At 44.6% G+C, this 21,917-nt stretch overlaps 1 protein-coding gene across 5 annotated transcripts in view; it reads right to left on the reverse strand.

The window, feature by feature from the left end:
• The window catches only part of GRK3 (G protein-coupled receptor kinase 3), a 132,363-nt gene that overhangs the window by 68,481 nt on the left and 41,965 nt on the right, over nucleotides 1–21,917 (reverse strand). For 4 of the 5 annotated variants that reach the window (XM_045041737.1, XM_023241633.2, XM_023241632.2 and 1 more), the window contains exon 3: nucleotides 1,756–1,829. The exons of the other annotated variant lie outside the window; for it this stretch is intronic. In XM_045041737.1, coding sequence (XP_044897672.1) covers nucleotides 1,756–1,829 — 74 coding nt within the window. The remainder of the gene's footprint in view (nucleotides 1–1,755; nucleotides 1,830–21,917) is intronic. 5 annotated transcript variants of the gene reach the window in all.

Here is a 21,917-nt window from a genome sequence, read left to right on the forward strand (position 1 = left end):
CTCTCTTCTCCTTCTGGGATTCCAATTCTACATATGTTAGACCTTTTAACCATGTCCCACATGTCTTTAATGTCCTTATCTTTTTCTTTTCTATATTCTTTTTTTTCTGTGTTTTAGTGTGAGATTATCTACAGACCTGCCTCCCTATGTATTAATCCTGCCTTACATTGTAACCAACCTGCTATTGATTCTAGTCATTAGGTTCTAATTTCAAATATTCTAGAATATTATATCCTACATATTATGTATTCTACATAATATTCTAGAATATGGATTCTACACAATATTTTAGAATATTCTACATATTATATATTCTACATAACATTCTAGAATATGTATTCTACATAATATTCTAGAATATTCTACATATTATGTATTCTACATAACACTCTAGACTATTTGAAATTAGATGTTCTAGAATATCCATTTGGTTCTTCATAATAAATTGAGCTGAGATTCACTATTCCTCCATTTTTTCTTCTTTTCCTCTATTGTCTTAAACATGTTATTTAGTTATTTTTTAAGTACTTGTTAGCTCAGTATCTGAGAAGACTCAATATCTGAGTCTCCTATCAGTCTGCTTCTATTACTTTCTGGGTCATATGATCTTGTATCTTAGATGTTCAATAATTTTTTACTCTGTGCTGAATACTGTAGGGTCTCTCTATATTATCTTCCACCTGCAAAAACAGGACACAGAGGGTTCCACTTGTACCCTGCTACACAGGTGGGGAGAGGGCTCATCACCCAATATGGGATGGGGCTGGGCTGGGTCTCCATTTTGTAGGACCCTGTCACCTGTGGTTTGCCCCTATTCCCAAGGCATGGCTCTCCATGGAGTCCAGTGAGAAGTCTTTGTCAGCACTAGATTCAGTCCTGCCCATACAAAGTTTTCAGATAGGTCTTTGGCCTCCTGTCCCACCCGGCCTCAAACCTTGACATAAATCTCGACAGGGAGAGTAATCACATGTTTGGGGCTTCTCCAGTCTCATTTGTTTGTTATTCTAGCCCCAGAAACCTCTTCTGGCTTCTCTGTCTCCCAGAAGCAGCCTTCTGCCTGGGGCCAAACCTGGACCATCAGACGAGAGTCTGGAAATCAGCGGCTGCCCCATGTGATAAGTGGCTACAGATCTTTAGGCTCAGTGGACTGCTCCCTATAGGGTTTTCATCTCTTGCCGGTTCTGTTTTCAGACTACTGCTACTGCAGGTCCATATTTCAATACAGCACCATAAGGCTGTGGGAGATTTCAGTGAGGCTTCCAGAAGCTCCTGGCCTATCTCTTCAGCTCCCTTCCCAATGTCTTACTGGGAAAACCAGCTGTGTGTCCGAGGCTCCCCTTTCCCACCACGTCTCCCAATTTGTCACTCCAGCCATGTGTGACCGGAAGATGTTGCTACTTTCTCTTTCACTCAGTAGCAGCCCTCTGCCTCAGCTTACGTTTCCAGAGTCAGTAAGTTTCTGCAGAAAATCAAATCACTGCTGATCCTCAGCGTCCCTCTCAACAGTAATCCCTCCTCTAGAATTTTAGTCCAACTGTTCCTAAGTGCTCCCAGAGCACTCCAGCGCCCTTAAAAATAGGATGTTCATAGATGTCGTCAGTATCTATAATCAACTACATATTATACCTTGTACTACTAATTATGGTCAATGAACTTCTTCATATTTGTAAGATACTTAGTAGTCTCAATATTTTCCAAAGTACAGTCTAAATATGCTTTTAAAATAAAAGCATCAGTAAAACAGTTACTTCTTACCTCTTCATAAAACTTCACCTGAGGTACAGCTTCATTAATTTCATTCAAACAAAAATCTTTAAATAGCAAGAAACCTAAAGGAAAAGAATAAAAAATTTCAGGGTGGGCAATATGTTGAATTTTTACCCCACAGGGTGTTTTCAAAGTAATATGTTTATACCTCAACCTCTTTCTCCCCTACCTTAAAAAATAATAATAAAGACTTCAAAGGGCTAATTATCCCCTAGAAGGAAATACTCTGGGTAAGGTAAGAGTACCACACCCCTGGCTCCTTGCTTTGGGGTTCCTTCTCTACTGGCAACCCCCCTCCCACTTTTAAAAACTGCATGATAAACAGAGCCAGTGATCAATGCTCCTCAGGGCTACTGGTCTCTACAGCAAACAGAAGAATCACCCAAGAAATAAGAGCTATGGGTATGGTGTAAGTGTTGGTAAGAGTCTTCATAAAGCTAATAAATACTACACCCACGGAAATAGGACCGAACTCTCCTAAAAGGCTTTCAAGACCTTCCCACCAGCCTTTCCTCTTATACTTACTACCTCAAAGTCCTTCAAAATCCCCAAATACCTTGTGCCAAAGCAGACTACCCACTCCCAGATCGTGCTCTGCTCCTTCATAGCTCCAAGCCTCACCTTTAAGCAATCAGCCCCTTAAGAGTGGAATACCACCTCTATTACACAGTGCCCAGTACACAGCAGGAGGCCACTAGATGTTTGTTGAACAAATGCTTATTTGCGTAACCCTTCCCACATGAGTCTGTCAAAGTGCTTAGCATACTCCAACCGATTATCTAACTGATAAGTCATACCCGCTCCGGCATTTGCAAACCCAATGCCTAGGTTAATGCCTGGCCCATAGTCAAGCCTAAATGACTGAATGAAGTTGACTAGGACAGGGTGATACCAGGCCAAGGGTGGAGAGACTAAAAGTCAAAAACAACTAAAAAGTCAAAAAAAAAAAAGTCAGAAGGAAGAAGGGATGGCTGGAGGAAACAGAAGTCACAGATGGGAACTGAAGGAAAGACTCAACGAAGAGTCTAAGACGTAGGGAGAAGGTAGACCAGAATTCCCCAGGTAGGACAGAGAGAGGCGGAAGAAGCAGATTTGACAGCTTTCATCTGAGGTTACCTAAGGAAATCACGTCACTTGAACCTGTCTGTTAACTGTTCCATACATTCCCCTCCACAGTTCCAGGAAGATGACCTCTGAAAATGGTAGATGCTCACTGACTGGAACTAGGAGAAAGTATTAGGACCAGGCCAAACCAACTAGGGTTGGCTAAAGACTGGCATCAGGGACATGGTCAAGCTCACCTCATCTCCAGGCACTGAGGACACCCTCACACATGAAGCCAAGAGGAAATTCAGGAAGCAGACAAAGAGGAAGAGCTGACGAGGCAAATCTCTACCTGTCTGCACATTAACATTTTTATTTTAAACATGAGCAACGGTTATCTTTTCATACTCATGGCGTTTCAAAGTACGTAATTTCAAATTTCCCTTGGCATTTCTTCTTTGACTCATGGGTCACTCAGAAAAATGTGCGGTTTGAGTTCCAGGTATTTTGGGGCTTTCGGGTATTTCTATGATACTGTTTTCTGTTTAATTCTGCTGTGGCCAGAGAACATGTTTGGTAGGATTTCAATGCTTTCAAATTTACCGAAGCTTGGCTTTGGCCCCAAATTTGGTCCACGCAGGTGAATGCTTCATGGGCGCTCGGGGGAAAAAAAGGGTATAGGGTAGAGTGTTTCGTTAAACAAAATAAAAAGGCAATGAGGCCAAGTTGGTTGACAAGGACTGTTCAAATCCCTCCTCCAAATCCTTACTGAAAGTCTCCTTATTCTACCCATTATCAACAGAGGACTGTTGATATCCTCATCTGTACTTGTGGATTTGCTCATCTTTTTTCAGTTGTGTCAGGTTTTGGTTCATGTATTTTTCTATTTTGGGGAGAGAAAACTAAAATGAGAACTGACACTATTTTTGATCACATGAGAGATGTTTTTGCGACGCCTACACGACAGCACCAACTAATATGCATCTACACCGGCCACCGGCTTTGGGCTGAACTTGGAATCAAGGGGAGACTGTTCGCCATGGCCCATCATGCCCTCTGGAATCGAGGCTTTACTTTCTCCTCCAGCTTGGACTCTTCTCTCCCAAGCTCACTGCGCTGAGGCCGTGGGCCTGCGTCCCATGCGCTCTTTAACACTAAACTTGATACGCTCTCCGGGTTACCAACTTGCTGTCTGCCCTGACCTTGTAGAGCTGCAGAGATCAGCTCAAACACCCCCCCCCCCCCAAGGCCTGGTAGGATTCTCATTAATTTTCATTCTCTTTCTCTCTCTCACACACATGCGCATGTAGACACACATGTGCACATACACACATGTGCGTACCACACACTCTCTACGGCACTTGTGGCTAGCACAAATGATCATATGCATATGTTAGTTTACTTCTTTATTACCTACCTCCCCCACAAACACTGGAAGCTGCTTATGGAAAGACCATATAGGTCCTATTCTGTACCTACATACGCAGGAACAAGACCATCGTGACACGGACGGAGTGAGGGAGAAAGAACCAAGGAAGGAAGGAAGACTGGGGTCGGGGGGAGGGGGCGGGGGGACAAGGGAGATGAGGGGCAAGTAAGGAAAAGAGAGGAGGGAAAAGAAGGAGAACAAGGGAGAGAGGGAGATGAATGAATGCACACCCAACTACAAATGTTTCTACCTGCTTCTTTAACGCAATTTCCATTGTCAATGTGTGGGATGAGCCAAAGAATGACTGTAACATTCTACAGGGAAAAGCCCCATGATTTTCCTTATGTCTGCACACAAACTGAAGCCCTACTTTCTGTCACAGCAGCTGTTAAAATGGAACAGCAAGAAGAAAGGTATTTTGCCTTCTGGATAAATTCTAGATCACTGTGTTATAGGCTGAAAGCAATTTCCCTTCACTGGGCTTAAATTACACACACACACACACACACACACACACACACACATACACACACACCACAAATGTAGCATTTTACAGATTAGAACCAAAGCTAAAGGGCAAAAATAAGGAAAAGTTTGCCTAACAGATTCACTTCATCAGTGTGCTTTCTCCAGATTTTAAAGAATAAAAAATAGTGACCTGATACCTGCTTTTACTAGATAACTGTGGAACGTGTTTACCCCTATTTTTATATTTGGACCACTGCAAACTGCCTGAATACTGATTAACTTTGGGGTGTATATAACATCCAGAAAAGGTAAACCACCCCAATTTGTCACAATATTTTGCAAAAATTAGGAGAAAGAACTGTATTGCTTTTTATGAAATGCCAATGAGAACTTTTTATAATATACAAATATAACTTTTATATTGCTTTTTATAAAATACCAATTAAGAACTTTTTTAAAGTATCAAATATAAATGTCTATTAGAAATTCTGAAATGTTACCTCCTCAAAATGTTTCAAAGGAGAAAGAAAAATGTGAAAAACGTCTTACAAGAAATAATATCCGTGCCACGTTTTGCCAAGGAGATTCTAACACTGGGAAGGGCAGACTGTGTAATTGTAAAAGCGTCTACCAATATTGACTGATTTGACAAAGCACTTCCTGAGTATCTACTAAGAGCCACAGTGGCTCTACACTGGGGATGCAATGGTGAAGATAAATAGAACTTGTCCCATAGGGGCTTATGGGTTGGCATAAGGGGCAGAAAACAAAGAAGTACACAAAATAAGTGCAATTTATGGTAAATGAGATAAAGGAATTTTAAAAAGTGCTGAGACAGATGATAAAAAGAAGGAGATGAATGTCCATACAGAACGCCAATAAGACCCCTCTGGGCTGTGACATGAACAGAGTACAGTGTTTCAGATTAGAAAAGGCTAAAATGTTTAATCTCTCTCCTATTCAATAATGTATTACAGGTCTTAGCCGGTGCAATAAGGCAAGAAAAGGAAATAAGTTATTCAACATGGAAAGAAAGGAAGAATTAAAACCGATTCTATTCATAGACAAGCTGGTTATCTATACAGAAAATCCCATCTACAACATAACTACCAGGATATATAAATGAATTTAGCAAGGCTTGAAGGTACAAGGCCATTAGATAAGCATTAATGACGTTCTGACATGCTCACATCACAATTTTACATTTTTATTTATTTTTGAGAGACAGAGCACCAGCAGGGGAGGGGCAGAGAGAGAGGGAGACACAGAATCCGAAGCAGGCTCCAGGCTCCGAGCTGTCAGCACAGAACTCGATGCAGGGCTTGAACTCACCAACCATGAGATCATGACCTGAGCTGAAGCCGGACGCTCAACTGACTGAGCCACCCAGGCGCCCCATCACATCACAATTTTAAAACAAGTCCATCTACAATAACATCAAAGAATAATCAATACTTAGGAATACATAAAGAAGAGATATATAAAACTACTCTGCTGAAAACTACAGAATATCACTAATAGAAATTAAAGAAGACCTGACTAAATAGAAAGATATACTCAGTTTATTGGTTGGAAGCCTCAGTCTTGCTTGGATGTATGGTCTCCCAAAATTGATTTTTTAGATTCAACACAAACCCAGTCATAATCCCTGGAGGCTTTTTAAAGAAACTGACAAGCTTTCATTTTAGAATGTCTAGGGAAATGCAAGAAACCTAGAATACCCAAAACATGTTGAAACAGAAGAAAAAGTCCAAGGACTTACACTACCCAACTCAAGACTCATTACACAGACATGGTAATCAGTGTGGTACTGGCATAAAACTAAATCAGTGGGGCAGAACAGAAGATCCAGAAAAACTCCCTCCCTTAGATGGGCAACCTATTTTCAACAAAGGCACTAAAGCAATTATTGGGAAAAGAAGGTCTGTTCAACAAGTGGTGCTGGAAAAACATCCAAATGCGGAGGGGAAAAAAAAAAAAAAAAAGGAACCCTTGCCTCACGCCTTATAAATAATTAAATTAAGATTGATGACAGAATTAAATGTAAAAGGTAAAACTCTAACACTTCTAGAAAATGTATAGAATACCTTCACAGAAAATATTTACGCAGAAGATTTCCGAGGCAGAACACAGAAAAAAAATAGTAAATTAGACTTGATCCAAATTTAGCACTATGTTCATCAAAAGACAATTAAGAAAACAGACCGGCCACCGACTGGGGATAAAATATTACAAAAACTTAAGTCTGAAAAAGGCCTTATGTCCAACTTATATATAGGTTTTTAAAAAGCCTCTTACACATCAATTTTTAAAAGAAAACCACCATAAAAGAGTGCATAGAAGTTTGAACACTTCACAATGGAAGCGATACAAACGAGCATTAAGCACATGAAATGGACTCCACATCGTTGATCATCATGCCAGTGTAAATTAAGTCACTTTGAGAAACCACTGCACAACGACTTGAACGGCAGAGCTAAGAAGACTGACCATACTGTATGTTGGCAACCAGAACTCTCGTTCGCTGAGGAGCATATACACTGGTTTGGATTCCTCATGCCTCTGAATCCACAGGCCAAGAAGGGAGTCACTGTGTGGGCTGGGGTGACTGATCCAGGGGACACTGAACTGCTCCTCCAGAGTAGAGGGAAGGAAGAGTATGTCTGGAAAACAGGAAGGAGACCCCCTCTCTCCCAGTATGGCCCTGCTCTGTTGTTAACGTCAATGGAAAACCACAAGAACCCAATTCAGGCAGGCTTGCTAATGGCCCAGACCCTTCAGGAATGAAGGTTTGGGTCACCCCACCAGGTAAACAACCATGACCAGCTGAGGTGCTTGCAGAAGGTAAAGGGAATACAGAATGGGCGGTGGGAGGGGGTAGTTAGGAACACCAGACTGTGAGTAAGCAGATTGCTCTCCATAATGGGGTTGGGAGCCACATCATTCAGGGAGTTGAAGTCCTGACTAGAAGAAAAGACCAGTCTCCCGTGAGCAAGAAGAAATTCTGCCAGCAGCCAGCCTTCGGACTCCACTTGCACATCAGCTCTCTTGGGGCTTTTGAGCCTGCCAGCCCACCCTGCAGATTTGGAATTGCCAGTCTCCATAAACACAGGAACCAATTCCTTATAATTAACTTCCCTCTCTGTGTCTGTCTCTGTGTCTGTGTCTATGTCTCTCTCTTTCCTTCCCTCTCTCTCTCTCTCTCTCTCTATATATATATATACACACACACACATACACACACACACATACACACACACCCTATTGGTTCTGTTTCTCTGGAGAACACCAGACTAATACAGATGTTGACCACGCTGCAGAATGTATATTCACTTGGGAAAACAGTCTGAAAGCCTCTTATAAAGTCAAACACACACTTAACACACAACTCAGCACCTCCGCTATTAGGTATTTACCCAGTGATAATATACGGCTCCAAAAAGACATACATGAATCTTCATAGCAGGGGGGTTCACAATCTATTTGAAATAATCCAAAGTCCATCGACTGAGGGATAAATAGTCATATTTTCACGCAAAGGAAGGCTAGTCAGCAATAAAACAAAACGCTAATACATACAGCAAAATAAGTAAATGTCATTTTCCTTGTCTGAAGATGCAGACATAAAGGAGTATATACTATAGAATTCTCTATATATGAAGTTCTAGAACAGGCAAAACTAGTCTGTAATTTAAATAAAACAAGAAAAGGGGACATGAAATTGACCGGGAAGGGCATGAGGGAACTTTCTGGGGACGGAAATGTTCTGTGGCTTGATAGAGGTGTGGGTTATGCGGGTTTATGCATTTATCAGAATGAAACTGTATACAGTACTGCACGTAAAATTTACTCTAAGCAAATATTAACTCTAGCTAGTAGGTTTGCTTTTCACAGTAGCATGAGTTGGCAGTTCTAAAACTATTCATGATGTGTTCTAGGCTTCTACAAATGAGTAAATACACTGAGGGTGACAGGAGCTTTCTTAGAAAAGGGATAAAACAAGGAAAGAAAAGAGAATGTATACTGTACTAAAGGATTGGAACAGGGTATCCATTTGAGATCCATTTAAAACATTTTTTTTTTAATGTTTATTTACTTTTGAAAGAGAGAGAGAGTGAGAGTCGGGGAGGAGCAGAGAGAGAGAGGGAGGCACAGAATCTGAATCAGGCTCCAGACTCTGAGCTGTCAGCACAGAGCCCGATGTGGGGCTCAAACTCGTGAACCGTGAGATCATGACCTGAGCTGAAGTCGGACGCTTAACCGACTAAGCCACCCAGGCGCCGCTTGAGCTCACTTTTTTAACCAGCTAGACAAACAGATATACACAAACAGACATACATACTTCTTGCTCTTTAGCTAAGAAGACCTAGAAGCAATGAACACGTCTAGCATACAAGTTTGGAGGCTCTAAGCACCATGCTCTATTAAAAGGAACTACGATCCCTTGAAGAAAAGACTGGTTGATTCTACAGCAGGGACAATGAATACCAAGCTAAGCTCTAGACATCTTACTACCCCAGACAGTAGGACAGTGCTCAAAGGATGATGGGGACATATCCACAGGACACAGGAACCAGCTCGAAGAGGCTCCCACTAGCCAAAACTAGGGCAACTAGGACATCAAAATAAATAATATTGTAATGGATTATTACCACTGGCTAAACTAAGGATCCATGAGTCCATACTGATAGATGGATTGGGAGAGGGGCAGGAAAGAAAGAAAGAAAGAAAGAAAGAAAGAAAGAAAGAAAGAAAGAGGAAAAGAAAAAAGAAAAAAGGAAATGGAAGGGAGGGAGGGAGGAAAAAAGGGAAAGAAAGAAAGAAAGAAAGAAAGAAAGAAAGAAAGAAAGAAAGAAAAAGAAAGAAAGAAAAGAAAGAAAGAAAGAGAAAGAAAAAAGGAAGGATGGAGGGAGGGAGGAAAGAAAGGAAGAAGGAAAGGAAGACAGGGGAAGGGAGGGAATGAGGAAGGGAAAAAGGGAAGGAAAAGGTAGGGAAAGGAGAAAGAGGGCAAAGGAAGATGGAGAGAAGGACAGAGGGAAAGCTCTTCCTTAGAGACAAATGCCAATTAGTAGAAGGAATAATGGAGCATATAAGTCAAGGCATGCTAAAACAGAGGATAAAAATTTGATAATATTTATATAGTCTCAAAAGCAATTTCCCATAACTTAGTTATTACTTACAAAGGAAAACCCACACGCTTTAAGCAAGGGATCAAAATTAACATCACCAGCACCGGGACCAAGCAGCATCATGACGGGCTGGGAACAGCACGTCTCGTCTGCGGTCTTCCTGGCAAAATGCATACTCCGAACCTAACTGCTCAGGAAGAGTAGACAACCCAAAAGAAAGGGACATTTTACAAAACTGGCCTGTACCCCTCAAATGTGTTGAAGTCCAGAAACCCAAAAAAGGCTAAGGGACCTGGCCCGATTAAAGGAGAACGAAGACGTGGTGACAAATAGAGCAAGCTTGACCCACGACTGGATCCCAGGCTAGGAAAGATTACAGCCAAGATGGACATTTGGGGACAACTGTTAGAATCTGGACATAGTCTGCGGATTAGACAACAATACTGCACTGGGGTCAAGTTTCCTGATTTTGAATGTTACAGTGCCGTTATCTAAGGGAATGACCTTGTTCTTAACACACACGAACTGAAACAGATAACGGTCAAGAGGTGTGAGGTCTCCAAAGTGCTCCCATGTGGTTCAGAAACAAATCACAGTGAAAGACAGAATGATAAAGCAAAAGCGGCCGGATATGTGCGATGGTGCGGCCATCTAAGGGGAACGTAGGAGTTCCCTGAACTGTTCTTATCGCTTTGCTTTAAGTTTGAAATTAGAGCAAACTATAATGCTTAAATGTATGTAAAAACAAAAAGTTACAAGAAAAAAGGCAAAGTCATAAAAAATAACACGACTGAAGGGCGCCTGGGTGGCTCAGTCGGTTCAGCCTCTGACTCTTGATTTTGGCTCAGGTCATGATGTCACGATTCATGAGATCAGGATCAAGCCTCACATCAGGCTCTGTGCTGACAGGGCAGACCCTGCTTGGGATTCTCTCTTCCTCTCTCTCTGCCTCTCTGCCCCTCCCCCACTTGTGTGCAACCACGCATGCACGCGCTCTCTCTCTCTCTCTCTCTCTCAAAAAAAAAAAAAAGACTGAAATTCTATACCATTTATTGGAAAAGAAAGGGAAGTTATACTAAAGAAAACTGAAATTTGGCTTTTAATAATTAAAATTTTTAATGTGGATTTTTCAAACAGAAATTATTGCTATAAACCTAGCTTTTCAAATATTTATTCCCTTTATAATTAGTAATTTTCTGTCCACCTAAAAGCTACAGAGTTCTTGAATAAACACAATATAATGGGAAAGCTAATATAATTTAAACAGAGCCATGCTTATAAGCTCCACTATAATTAAACTTAATTCTAAGAGAGAGGGGAGAAAGTGACTTAATGTAGAAAATTAGAGCTACATGTTCCAAGAGTTCTCTAAAATATTTTTTTCTAACAATGTGAAGATTATCATTTCATGCACTGCATTTCCATATGGCCTTCAGAATGAACCACACTGTGCAGCCATTCCAAATCCCACATTTCTAGAAATGTTCTTCAACTCCTTCCAGCACCCCTTAAAATAATTCCTTGTAACTTGTCACCCACTAGGACAACACAAACCAACACACGGTTCCATCAACCGCACTAGACTGTCTCTAAACCAGGATTAGAAGTGTTACACATTAGACCTCCTAGCTTAACCTTCCATGTAAACAACTTAACAAAACAGGTGTTGGGTGGTCTCTGATATTAGCCCGTTTTTTTTCAAGTTTAAAAGGAAAGGCCTCGGGGGAGCCTGGGTGGCTCAGTCGGTTAAGCATCTGACTCTTGATTTTGGCTCTGGTCATGATCTTGCAATTCGTGAGCTCAAGCCTTATACTGGGCTCTGTGCTGACAGTGTGGGGCCTGCTTGGGATCCTCTCTCTCCCTCTCTCTCTGCCCCTCCCCCACTTGCTCTCTCTCTCTCTCTCTCTCTCTCTCAAAAGAAATAAACTTTAAAAAAAATAAAATGGGGGGTCACCTGGGTGGCCCACTTGGTTAAGCGTCTGACTTCAGCTCAGGTCATGATTTCAGTTTGTGGGTTCAAGCCCTGTGTCAGGCTCTGTGCTGACAGCTCAGAGCCTGAAGCCTGCTTTGGATCCTTCTCCCTCTCTCTCTGCCCTCCCCCCACTCATGCTCACACTCTCTCTCTCTCTCTCTCTCTAAGAAAGAAACAAACATTAAATAAATAAATAAATAAATAAATAAATAAATAAATAAATAAATAAATAAAAAATGGAAAAGGCCTTGGATTATCCAATCTCCATATTTCTTCAATTCTAAGATTCTATTACTCTAAATAAAATAAAACTAATCAAATTATACAGGCATGGAATGAATGGTGAAGAACGCATAAACATAACTAACAGTCATGAGGTCACAGAGAAGAAAATCAGACACAGCAAGCTGGCGAGTTGGAAAAGCCCATGAAGGCACCCAGACAGGAAAAGAAATCAGTACCATGATGGTCCAAAAATCTAAATAAAACAACCAAAGACAGTGAACACTTGCCAGAATTCTGCTGTGCAAAATAACAAAAAGCTCTTAATAATCAAATTATTTTTTAATGAAGTATAAAGTTTTCTAGTTAGTGAAGAGGCATTCAAATAGAACGTAAAAAATAAGCTATTTAAATCACCACCTTGAAATATTAGAATTCATCTTTTTTACTGAGATAATGGAACCAAGAGATCCTTAAATTTTAATTTGAGAATTCAACTAATTAGATTTATTCAGAAATTTGTTGCACACCCACTATTGATAGAATATTTCTATATAATAGCAATAAATAATGGGAAATTTATATTTAAACACAGTATCATTTGTACTGACACTAAAACACAGAATGCCTGAGAAAAAATCTAAGCCAATACGTACATGATTTGTATGCTGAAAATTACAAAATACTAATGAACAAAACCAAAGAGGATCCAAATAAAGGGGAAGAGATACCATGTTCACAGATCAGAGGCCTCAATATTGTTGAAATGTCATTTTTCCCCAAATTGATCTATAGATTTAACACAATCCCAGTCAAAAACCCAGTTGGAATTTTTGTAGAAGTCAATAAGCTGATTTAAAATTTTGGGGCGCCTGGGTGGCTCAGCTGGTGGAGTGTCCAACTCTTGATTTCAGCTCAGGTCATGATCCCAGGGTCGTGGAACTGAGCCCCATGTCAGGCTCTGCACTGACCATGAAGCTTGCTCAAGATTCTCCCTCTCTCTGCCTGTCTGTCTGTCTCTCTCTCTGTCTGTCTCTTTCTCTCTCTCCCCATCTGCCTCCTCCCCTGCTCATGTGTGCTTGTACTCTAAATAAATAAATACACAAACAGACAGACTTTTGCCATTCAACCCAACAATCCTCTCCTAGGTGTTACCCTAGAGGAATGAAAAGATGAATGCTCTTATATTCACAAAAAAATTTGCCACAGATATTTCTGGTAGCCTTATAGACTAACACCCCCAAACTGGAAATAACCCCCAGGTTCTTCAACTGGCAAAAGGCCTGTAACATATCCGTAAGATGGAACCCTGCCCAACGATACAAAAGAATCGGCTACTGATACTGCACTATGAGTGAATCCCAGGTGCATTACTCAGAGTGAAAGAATCAGACTCAAAAGGCTACATACTCAGTGACTGCACAGAAAACAGAGTGACGGGGGCGCCTGGGTGGCTCAGTCGGTTAAGCTTCTGACTTCGGCTTAGGTCATCATCTCGCGGTTCATGAGTTCGAGCCCCACGTCGGGCTCTGTGCTGACAGCTCGGAGCCTGGACCCTGCTTTGGATTCTGTGTCTCCCTCTCTCTGCTCCTCCCCCACTCACGCTCGCTCACTCTCTCAGAAATAAAGAAACATTAAAAAAAAAATTTTTTTAAAGAAAACAGAGCAGAGGTTGGCAGGGAGTGGGGAGTGGGATAGGGGCTGACCATGAGGGGACACTAGAAAATCTGGGGAGGTGATGAACTGCTCTATATCTTGATTTCAGTAGTAGTTATATAACTTCACGCATCTGTCAAAACTCAGAGAACTGTATCCTCTAAATTGTGACTTTTCCTTCACTTCAAGAAACCTGACCCTCTCCCCCGATGAAAAAAGTAATGTGAAAGAAGAAAGAAAAATAAGATTGAGTACATACAACAGGAACAAGGCTCAAAAGATGTTCCTGAACAGTGGCTGTAAGTGGGCCACAAACTGGGATCAAAAATTTCTAGAAGCCAACACCCGATCACTTATATGGTCATCGATGTCTATAGGATGTTTTCCAGAAAGCACACATTTGTACGGTAGATAAAATCATTCACACCCAGAGGCATGGGAGCCAAGAAGGAAATTATAAAGGTTTTTGATAACACAGAGGTCGGCAACAACTACTCTCACACATCCAGGATACACACTATTCTTGTAAAAATGGAACTGTAAATAATAAATAGATAAGCAAAGTCACAAGAAAAAAAAGCATACAGATAGTGAAAACTCTCAAAGGGTGTTGTGTCCCTCCCGGCTGAATATTACGAATATTACTAACCTAAATTCCCAAAGAATAATTCTTCCTTTCATTTGTTCCAAGTTCCAACAGGAATAAGTAAATATAAAGTGAAATAAATATTTAGCTAATTACACTTAGCTATTTCACCCAAACCTTAACTATACTTATTTTTATTTGCCTCTACCAGATTAGAACTCTCACTTCTTGATTTAAAACTTTACAGGAGAAAATTATACATGAAATGTAAGTTAGGAATACTGTCCAGAGTTAGGTCTTCTAAAATCCAAGTTATCCATTCTGCCCCTGATTTAAATTCATGACATACACGTTCAATAAAATACTCTTAGATTAATTAATGGGTTCATTTATTTAGATAATGGGGAGATGTGGGGCCCTGAATATTAAGAATCCAGTAGACAAAAAGCACAAATGGTAATGAACGTGGCCAGAAAAAAATTCATGAATGTTCCCAGAAATTAGCTCTTGACTCAAAAGGGAACAAAGAAGTCAGGATAGAGAAGAAAATGTGGAAATACAGTGGCAAGAAAACTCTATCTAGAGTCTTCTAACAGCTGCCTTACTTTCAGCCTTTTAAAAACATTTTATTATAAAATGGTAGGGGGTGCCTGGGTCGCTCAGTCGGTTAAGCATCCGACTTCAGTTCAGGTCATGATCTCGCAGTTCATGAGTCCGAGCCCCTCGTCGGGCTCTGGGCTTACAGCTCGGCGCCTGGAGCCTGCTTTGGATTCTGTGTCTCCCTCTTTGACCCTCCCCACTGTGCTCTGTCTCTCTCTCTCTCTCTCTCTCTCTCAAAAATAAATAAACATTAAAAACATTTTTTTAGGGGCGCCTGGGTGGCGCAGTCGGTTAAGCGTCCGACTTCAGCCAGGTCACGATCTCGCGGTCCGTGAGTTCAAGCCCCACCTCGGGCTCTGGGCTGATGGCTCAGAGCCTGGAGCCTGTTTCCGATTCTGTGTCTCCCTCTCTCTCTGCCCCTCCCCCGTTCATGCTCTGTCTCTCTCTGTCCCAAAAATAAATAAACGTTGAAAAAAAAATTTTTAAAAAAAAAACATTTTTTTAATGATAGAAGAGAAAGGTCACCACGCTAATACTCTTTCTAGACTGCGGTCAATGTTTTCGTCTGTCACGGGTCTGTGCACATCCAACAGTAAACAAACTGACAATTAAAGTGAGATGCAAAATCACTTAAAATGAAACAGAAATATTATTCTAGTAAGCCACCCAATACACGTTTCCCAAAGACTTCTGCGGGAGCACCTGTTAAAACTGACATTATGGAAACTGGGGTGTGAGTGTGCATGCCACAGAGGAAGACACGGCCAGGACAAAAGGGGTGGGCGTGTGTGGGGCGTGTGTGGCCGTGCACTTGATGAGTCTAACCGTGATCTTAACAAGGAAGAAACAGAGCAAGAGTCAACCAACGGATACACGCGAGCCTACTTTGTTATCACTCCTGAGGCTATGCACTTAGGATCTGAGCACTTTTCTAGCGTGCGGAAACATAAACATCTCACTTAAAAGAGAATCAAGCCCAATGTATTTACAGCATGACACTCTAAGTGTGAAACAAAGGGCTTCTCAAGGCAATTGCAATCTCACCAGAGGTATGGACAGACAGACTTATTGCGCTACATCAGCCGAGGCCCAGCCGGCTTTGTAGGGGAGAGAGGCACCCCTTAGACCGCCCACTGCAACCTCGCCTGGCTCCCCGCCAGGGCTCCAGGTCCCTTTCCAGTCCCTCCCCGTGCTGCTGCCCTGGCTCTTAGCACGCAGCTCCCCTGCTGTTGAACTTCTCGTCGGGGCTGCACAGAATGCTGGGCCTCCTTCCAGGGCACGTGCTGCCCCACCGCCGGCCCGGCCAAAGTGCAGTGCGCACCCCAGCCGCCCAGCCCGCCACATCGAGGGAGGGCCTGCAGGCGCTGCACACTTTCAGATGCACTCGCTCCCCAACCGAGCCCAGCTCCTCTTTTCCCAGAGCCCACCCCAGGCTAGGGCCACCCCAGGGGGAGCCATCCCTCTTCTCTGCCCCCACGGCCCGGGGTTCTTAGCTCTTTCAAGGCATGAGTCCGCTACGCTGCAACTATCCACTCTTATTTTATGAACAGACAAAACAGTTCAAAGTGTGAAAAATATACTGAAAGGCATGAAGTGAAAAGTTCCCTTCCCGGCCTGTGTCTCATCTTCCTAGCCATGCGCCTTCACCATCGCCCCCAAAGAGTCATGGCTGTTGGTGTCCTGGTATCTCTTCTGGAAGGCGGCGTGTGTCACTTCTGGGCCACGGCTGTTAAGAAATCCGTGTGATTTCCTAACCCTCTTTCACCCAGCTCCGTGCAGGGGCCACCAGTCCTGAGGGACACCAGTGCCACATCACAGAACAAACTTAGCACGTGGAAGGAAGCCTCCCACTAACCTCAAACACCTGCCCTGCACTGTTACCAGACAGAAAGTTTTTTTTAAGTTACTTGTTTATTTATTTTGAGAGAGACAGAGACGGACAGCGTGAGCAAGAGAGGGGTAGAGAGGGAGGGAGAGAAAGACACAATCCCAATCAGGCTCCAAACTGTTAGCACAGAGCCCGAGGCAGGGTTTGAAATCATGAAACCATGAGTTCATGACCTGAGCTGAAACCCAGAGTTGGAGGCCTATACAGCTGAGCCACCCAGGCACCCCAAAATTCTTTTTTTTAAGTTTTTATTTATTTGTTTTGAGAGAGAGAAAGCACGAGCAAAGTGGGGGGGGGGGGGCAGAGAAAGATGGGGAGAGAGAATCCCAAGCAGGCTCAGCGCTGTCAGCACAAAGCCTGATGTGGGGCTCGAACTCATAAACTCTGAGGTCATGACTGAGCCAAAACCAAGAGTTAGATGCTTAACCGACTGAGCCACCCAGGTGCCCTAAGAAAGAGACTTCTATGGGTACAGCCCATGACATTTTGGGTCTGTTACAGGCACTTTACCTTCTAACACAACATAAAGGGGGGCACAGAATGAACTCTTATTTTCCACCATACTTTATGCACTGCCCGCGTCAGCCATTTCTCCCCAACACTATACCTCGGAGAGCCCGCTGTCCCGGTCTTGAAGAGCCCCTTGCTCCCTCCTTGCAGCTGCACAGCACTCCATCCTACGGAATGCCATAATCTGTGTAACTTTTTCCCTGATGATGAACGTTTGGGTTGTTGCAAATACTCGGCTCTTGGAAAACCGCTGCACTGAATAACTCTCCCCATACGTCATTTCTCGTGCATTCAAGCATATTTGTAGAATATGTTCCTTAGCGTGAGACTTCTGAGCCAAAGGGCTTTATCGGGGTTCTGTCAGTTTCACAGACCTGGCGGAACCGGCCCCGTGGGCGAAGCACCTGCCTGTCCTCCCCGCAGCAACGGGGCCCAGCACCTGCCCTGAAACCCACAGCCACACCAAAACAGTGTCACCACACTGCGGGCTCCGGCACCAGTTTGAAAGATAAAACAGTTAAGATTTCAGAGTCCCCTCACTTTGCACTGCTCTTACGTTTTCATACAGTTGAAAATCTTTTCGCACGGTCAGGTTCCTCTTATTTCTTTTGCAGTGATCTGTCTTTCTACCACCTTCGCCCATTTTCACCCTGGGTTATGGGTCTTTTGCTCACAGTGTGGAGGGCCTTTCTGAACTGGGGTTCGCTAGTCAGCGCTGCTGTCCGAGGAATCCTTCTGGCTCTCCACCTGTCGGGTCCCTGGCCCCGTCTGGGTGACCCGTGCGCCCATGTCTGGTTCGTCGTCACACTCCTGGAGTTAACAGAAATACCTCTAGCATTTCCCCGTAAACCGGGACTCTGGCCTTTGGAACAGGCAGCCGGCGTCATGTCAGGGAAGGACGCACCTCTTCCGGTGTCAGTGCATGGCAGCTGTCTACCCGGGGGGCCCCTCGAGACGGCCTGCCCTTGGGGACTCGTCTCTCTAATCCCAGCACAATGGCCAGGGCTTAATCGGCTCAATAAACTTTTCATTAATTGACTAAGGGGAAAGGGGAGTGTGGCTTGTGGCACAGTCACACATGCTTTTGGGAAGAAGGGAGGCACAAGCCAGGCGTGGAGACATGAATGGGCCAGAGAGAGGCGGGAGGAAGAGCGGCCAGGGGCTCGGAGGTGGGAATTTCAGTCCAGAAGGAGAGGGTGAGACTTCAAACCTGGGCACGGGAAGGCAGTGGAAGGGATGCCGGACGACCCCGGGGAGGCTAGAGCGTGCAGGGGAGGGGTCTTCAGCCCGCGGGCCCAGGGCCCACTGACAAGAATACCGGCACCGCATCCTGGTCACTGGCACAATAGCTGGTGTTCGCGGAAAGCTTCCAGATGCCCGAAGGCCTGCTGGGGGATGGTCTTTCCTGGAAGTCGGTGATGGTTTTATACAAAAGTGCAACTCTGCTCTCAAATCCAGGTCTGAGGATTTGAGAGTCAGGGCCCTCTCCTCAACATGGCAGGCCCTGGACACTGTCACTTACCCTGCCACTGTCACTTCTTACCTCGTGGCTCTCTGCAATGTGACACCCAGCTGCCACCACGCTGTCCCAGGTGGACCTCCGTGTCCTTGTCCCATTCCCCGAGCCGACCTCAAATAGGCACTCGGTGGTGACCCCTAGTTACTAATAGCGCCTCCCTACCTCCACCCCTGAACATCTGTGTGAGGAGGAGAAGACGTTCTCAAAAGGCTTCAAGGCGCCAAAGGACAGAACCGTGACAGTGAACGCCAGGTGGTCAGGCTGCCGCGGCCGACCCGCCGGGGCGAGAAGGCCCACAGCCCGCTGGGGCGGAACCCCAAGCAAGAGCGGCCGGAGCTGCTTTTCGTATGTAATGTGCAATTCAGTGAACGTGAAAGGACTACTCAGGAGAGCAAGGACACCGTCTCTGTGATTACCGTGCCCAAATGCACTTTAACTTTTAACTGGCTGACTACAGTACTTTGACCACGAAATGACATACGTGTTTTATAAAGCTATAGACGAAGTTTAAGTGTTTGAAGGCGGTTACACCATCTCCCGGAAGCAGGGATGCGGCCGTGGGAAGCAATGCTGGCCTCCCCCCACCCTCTGTGCAAGGAGGCGATGGAGGGGACGGCTACCACAGCGGCTGCTCCGTGACCTGTCTGCTCCCAGCAGCTGTCCGCCTGAGCCCTCCACTTCCGGGGGGGCCGTGCACACACCCGGCCCAACGGTGCACAGACGCCCACGGGGGACACAGCGGAGGAGACGGAGGGGACACGGGGTACATGATCGGCGGGCCATTACTTCCCCCCCCAGAATACCGTCTCCACACTGAGAGGCAACCACATAATATGTAAACATACTCTTTACACACGAGGCTGCAAGGAAGAGTTTTCTAGAAATGGCAGTTGAAAGGATTTTGCGCTGAAACAGAGTCAACCAAAGGAAAAAAAAAAAAAAAAAAAAGCCAGGGCCTCAGCTGTGTAAAATACTGAACTAGATGCCGGAGAGTCACAAAGAAGGAAAAGCGTCAGACATTATCTTTGGTCCCGAGGAATTTAAACTCCAGTTAGGGAACCAGCAGGAAAGAGGAACCTGGTATGACTACATTTTCCACGGTAAGTGCCCAAAACGTGCCACACACAAAAACAGTCAGAAAACAGGCTGTTTGTAGTCAGAAATCAGGCGGGGGGTTAAGCTCACCCTCCCACGGGTGGCCCTGGGAGGACAGCCCAGAAGCACGTGGAAGACAAAGGCGTTCCACGGAGGGGGACAGAATGCAAAGGAAGGTGAACAGGGACAGCGTGTAACGCTGGTCACTGAAGGTGGCACCAGAGGAAAAAGATGAAGGGAGAAGACAGAGGCCGGTTCTGGTCATTCGAGTGACAGCAGCAAGTAGAACCTCATTCATCGTGGGGGATGAGGGAGGGCGTAGAACAAGGGCAGGACAGGAGGAAACGGTGTTTCCAGAATACCTCCTAACAGTTAGAAAAGGGACTGCAGAATGAACATAAGAATAGGAGAGCCAGGGGTGCCCGTGGGGGGGGGCTCAGTCGATTAAGCATCCGACTCTTAATCTCAGCTCAGATCATGATCTCATGGTTTGTGGGCTCGAGCCTCAAGGGAGGCTCTGCACTGACAGCATGGAGCCTACTTGGGATGTTCTCTCTCCCTCTCTTTCTCTGCCCCTGCCCCTACTCTCTTTCAAAAATAAATAAATAAAGTTAAAAAAAAAAAAAAAAAGAAACTAGAATAGCCATCCTGAAAAATATGGGTCAGGGCGTTATCTTAGCTATAAACGAAGGTGGCGGTGGAAATGGGAAAGGAAGGGGGCATGTGTGACAAAGGCAGAGAGGTGTCAAACTGGAGTCACAACTGGGGACCCTGGGTGGCTGGAGAACATCGGTGGTGTTGTTACCATCAATACAAAGGGAGAAGAGGGGTCAGTTTGGAGTGCATGAAGGGGACGGTGAGGGTGTTCACGGACCAGTGTTCTTGTGGGAAATTAATCACACTGCCTTGTCCTGGCAACAAGGAGCCACTCGGGGTAGAAACTCCCCACTTCATGCACGGCCGAGCTGGTCGCGTTTCCCCTGAATTCTACCGCTGCCTCATGAGACGTGTCACCTGCATCGTCGGGAAAAACCTCTTAATTAGACTACCCAGCACAGCACAGTCATTGACAGCTTGAGCTACGGAGGGGGCCGACGCCAACCCCGTGAGGTCAAGTCCCGCTCAGCCCATCTTTGTTTGCAAGACTCGCGGCGAGTCATTTCACCTCTGAGTGTCTTCTGTCCTGTAAAATGAGGCCAATGACAGCCTCCACAGGAAGTTATTCTGAAGACTGAGATCGAGATGCAGAGCACTGAGCACCAAAGGGCTGGATGACGGCGGCCATCGCCACCCGGAAGTCCGGACACAAACTCTTTCAGTGCCTCTACCTCTTCTGCCTCTTCGGCTTCTGCTGGAAACCGACCGCCCCCTTTGCACCACTGTGCAATCAGAGCAGTGGTATTACACACCCAGGGTCTCACAGGTTGCTCCAGTTCCATATAGTTAGCCCATTTTCCCACCAAGAGCCAAATATTTTAGTTCAAAAATAAAATTACACTGCAGGGCATAATACAATAACAAGGGGTGGACTTAACCTCCCACCATAACAACTGGAAAACGGCACAAAATGTATGCAGCCACTGTTTTCAGGCCTGAAAGGGGCTATGGTCTGTGGGAGAAGGGGAATAAAGAGAAGGGCCCCAGGACGGGCCAGCTCTTGGCCTGGAGGTGCTTTCTGAACCGTGATGTTGGGAGTGCGACCCAAGCAGACCAGGGTGGCCTTGCTGAGGCGAGGGCCCTGGAAGTTCAGGGGATCGAAGGTGCCTGGAAACAGCAAACACATTTAAAAAAATGAACAGGAACAGCTAACAGACCAGGAGTGGCAACATGACAGACTAGAACCTACTCAGTCCGAAAGAAGAAAAAAGCAGAAGAGCAACTAGGAAGATGTGAGACGTAAACCCAACTATATTGGTAATTATTTTCCTGTAAATGTTCTAAATATTCTAATTAAAAGGCAGAGATCAGAGGCCAGCTCTACCATGCACACATGAAAGAAGGTGTGGTTATATCCACAGTAGGGAATGCAGAC

This window comes from Felis catus, chromosome D3 (assembly GCF_018350175.1).
Source record: "Felis catus isolate Fca126 chromosome D3, F.catus_Fca126_mat1.0, whole genome shotgun sequence".
NCBI lineage: Eukaryota > Metazoa > Chordata > Mammalia > Carnivora > Felidae > Felis > Felis catus.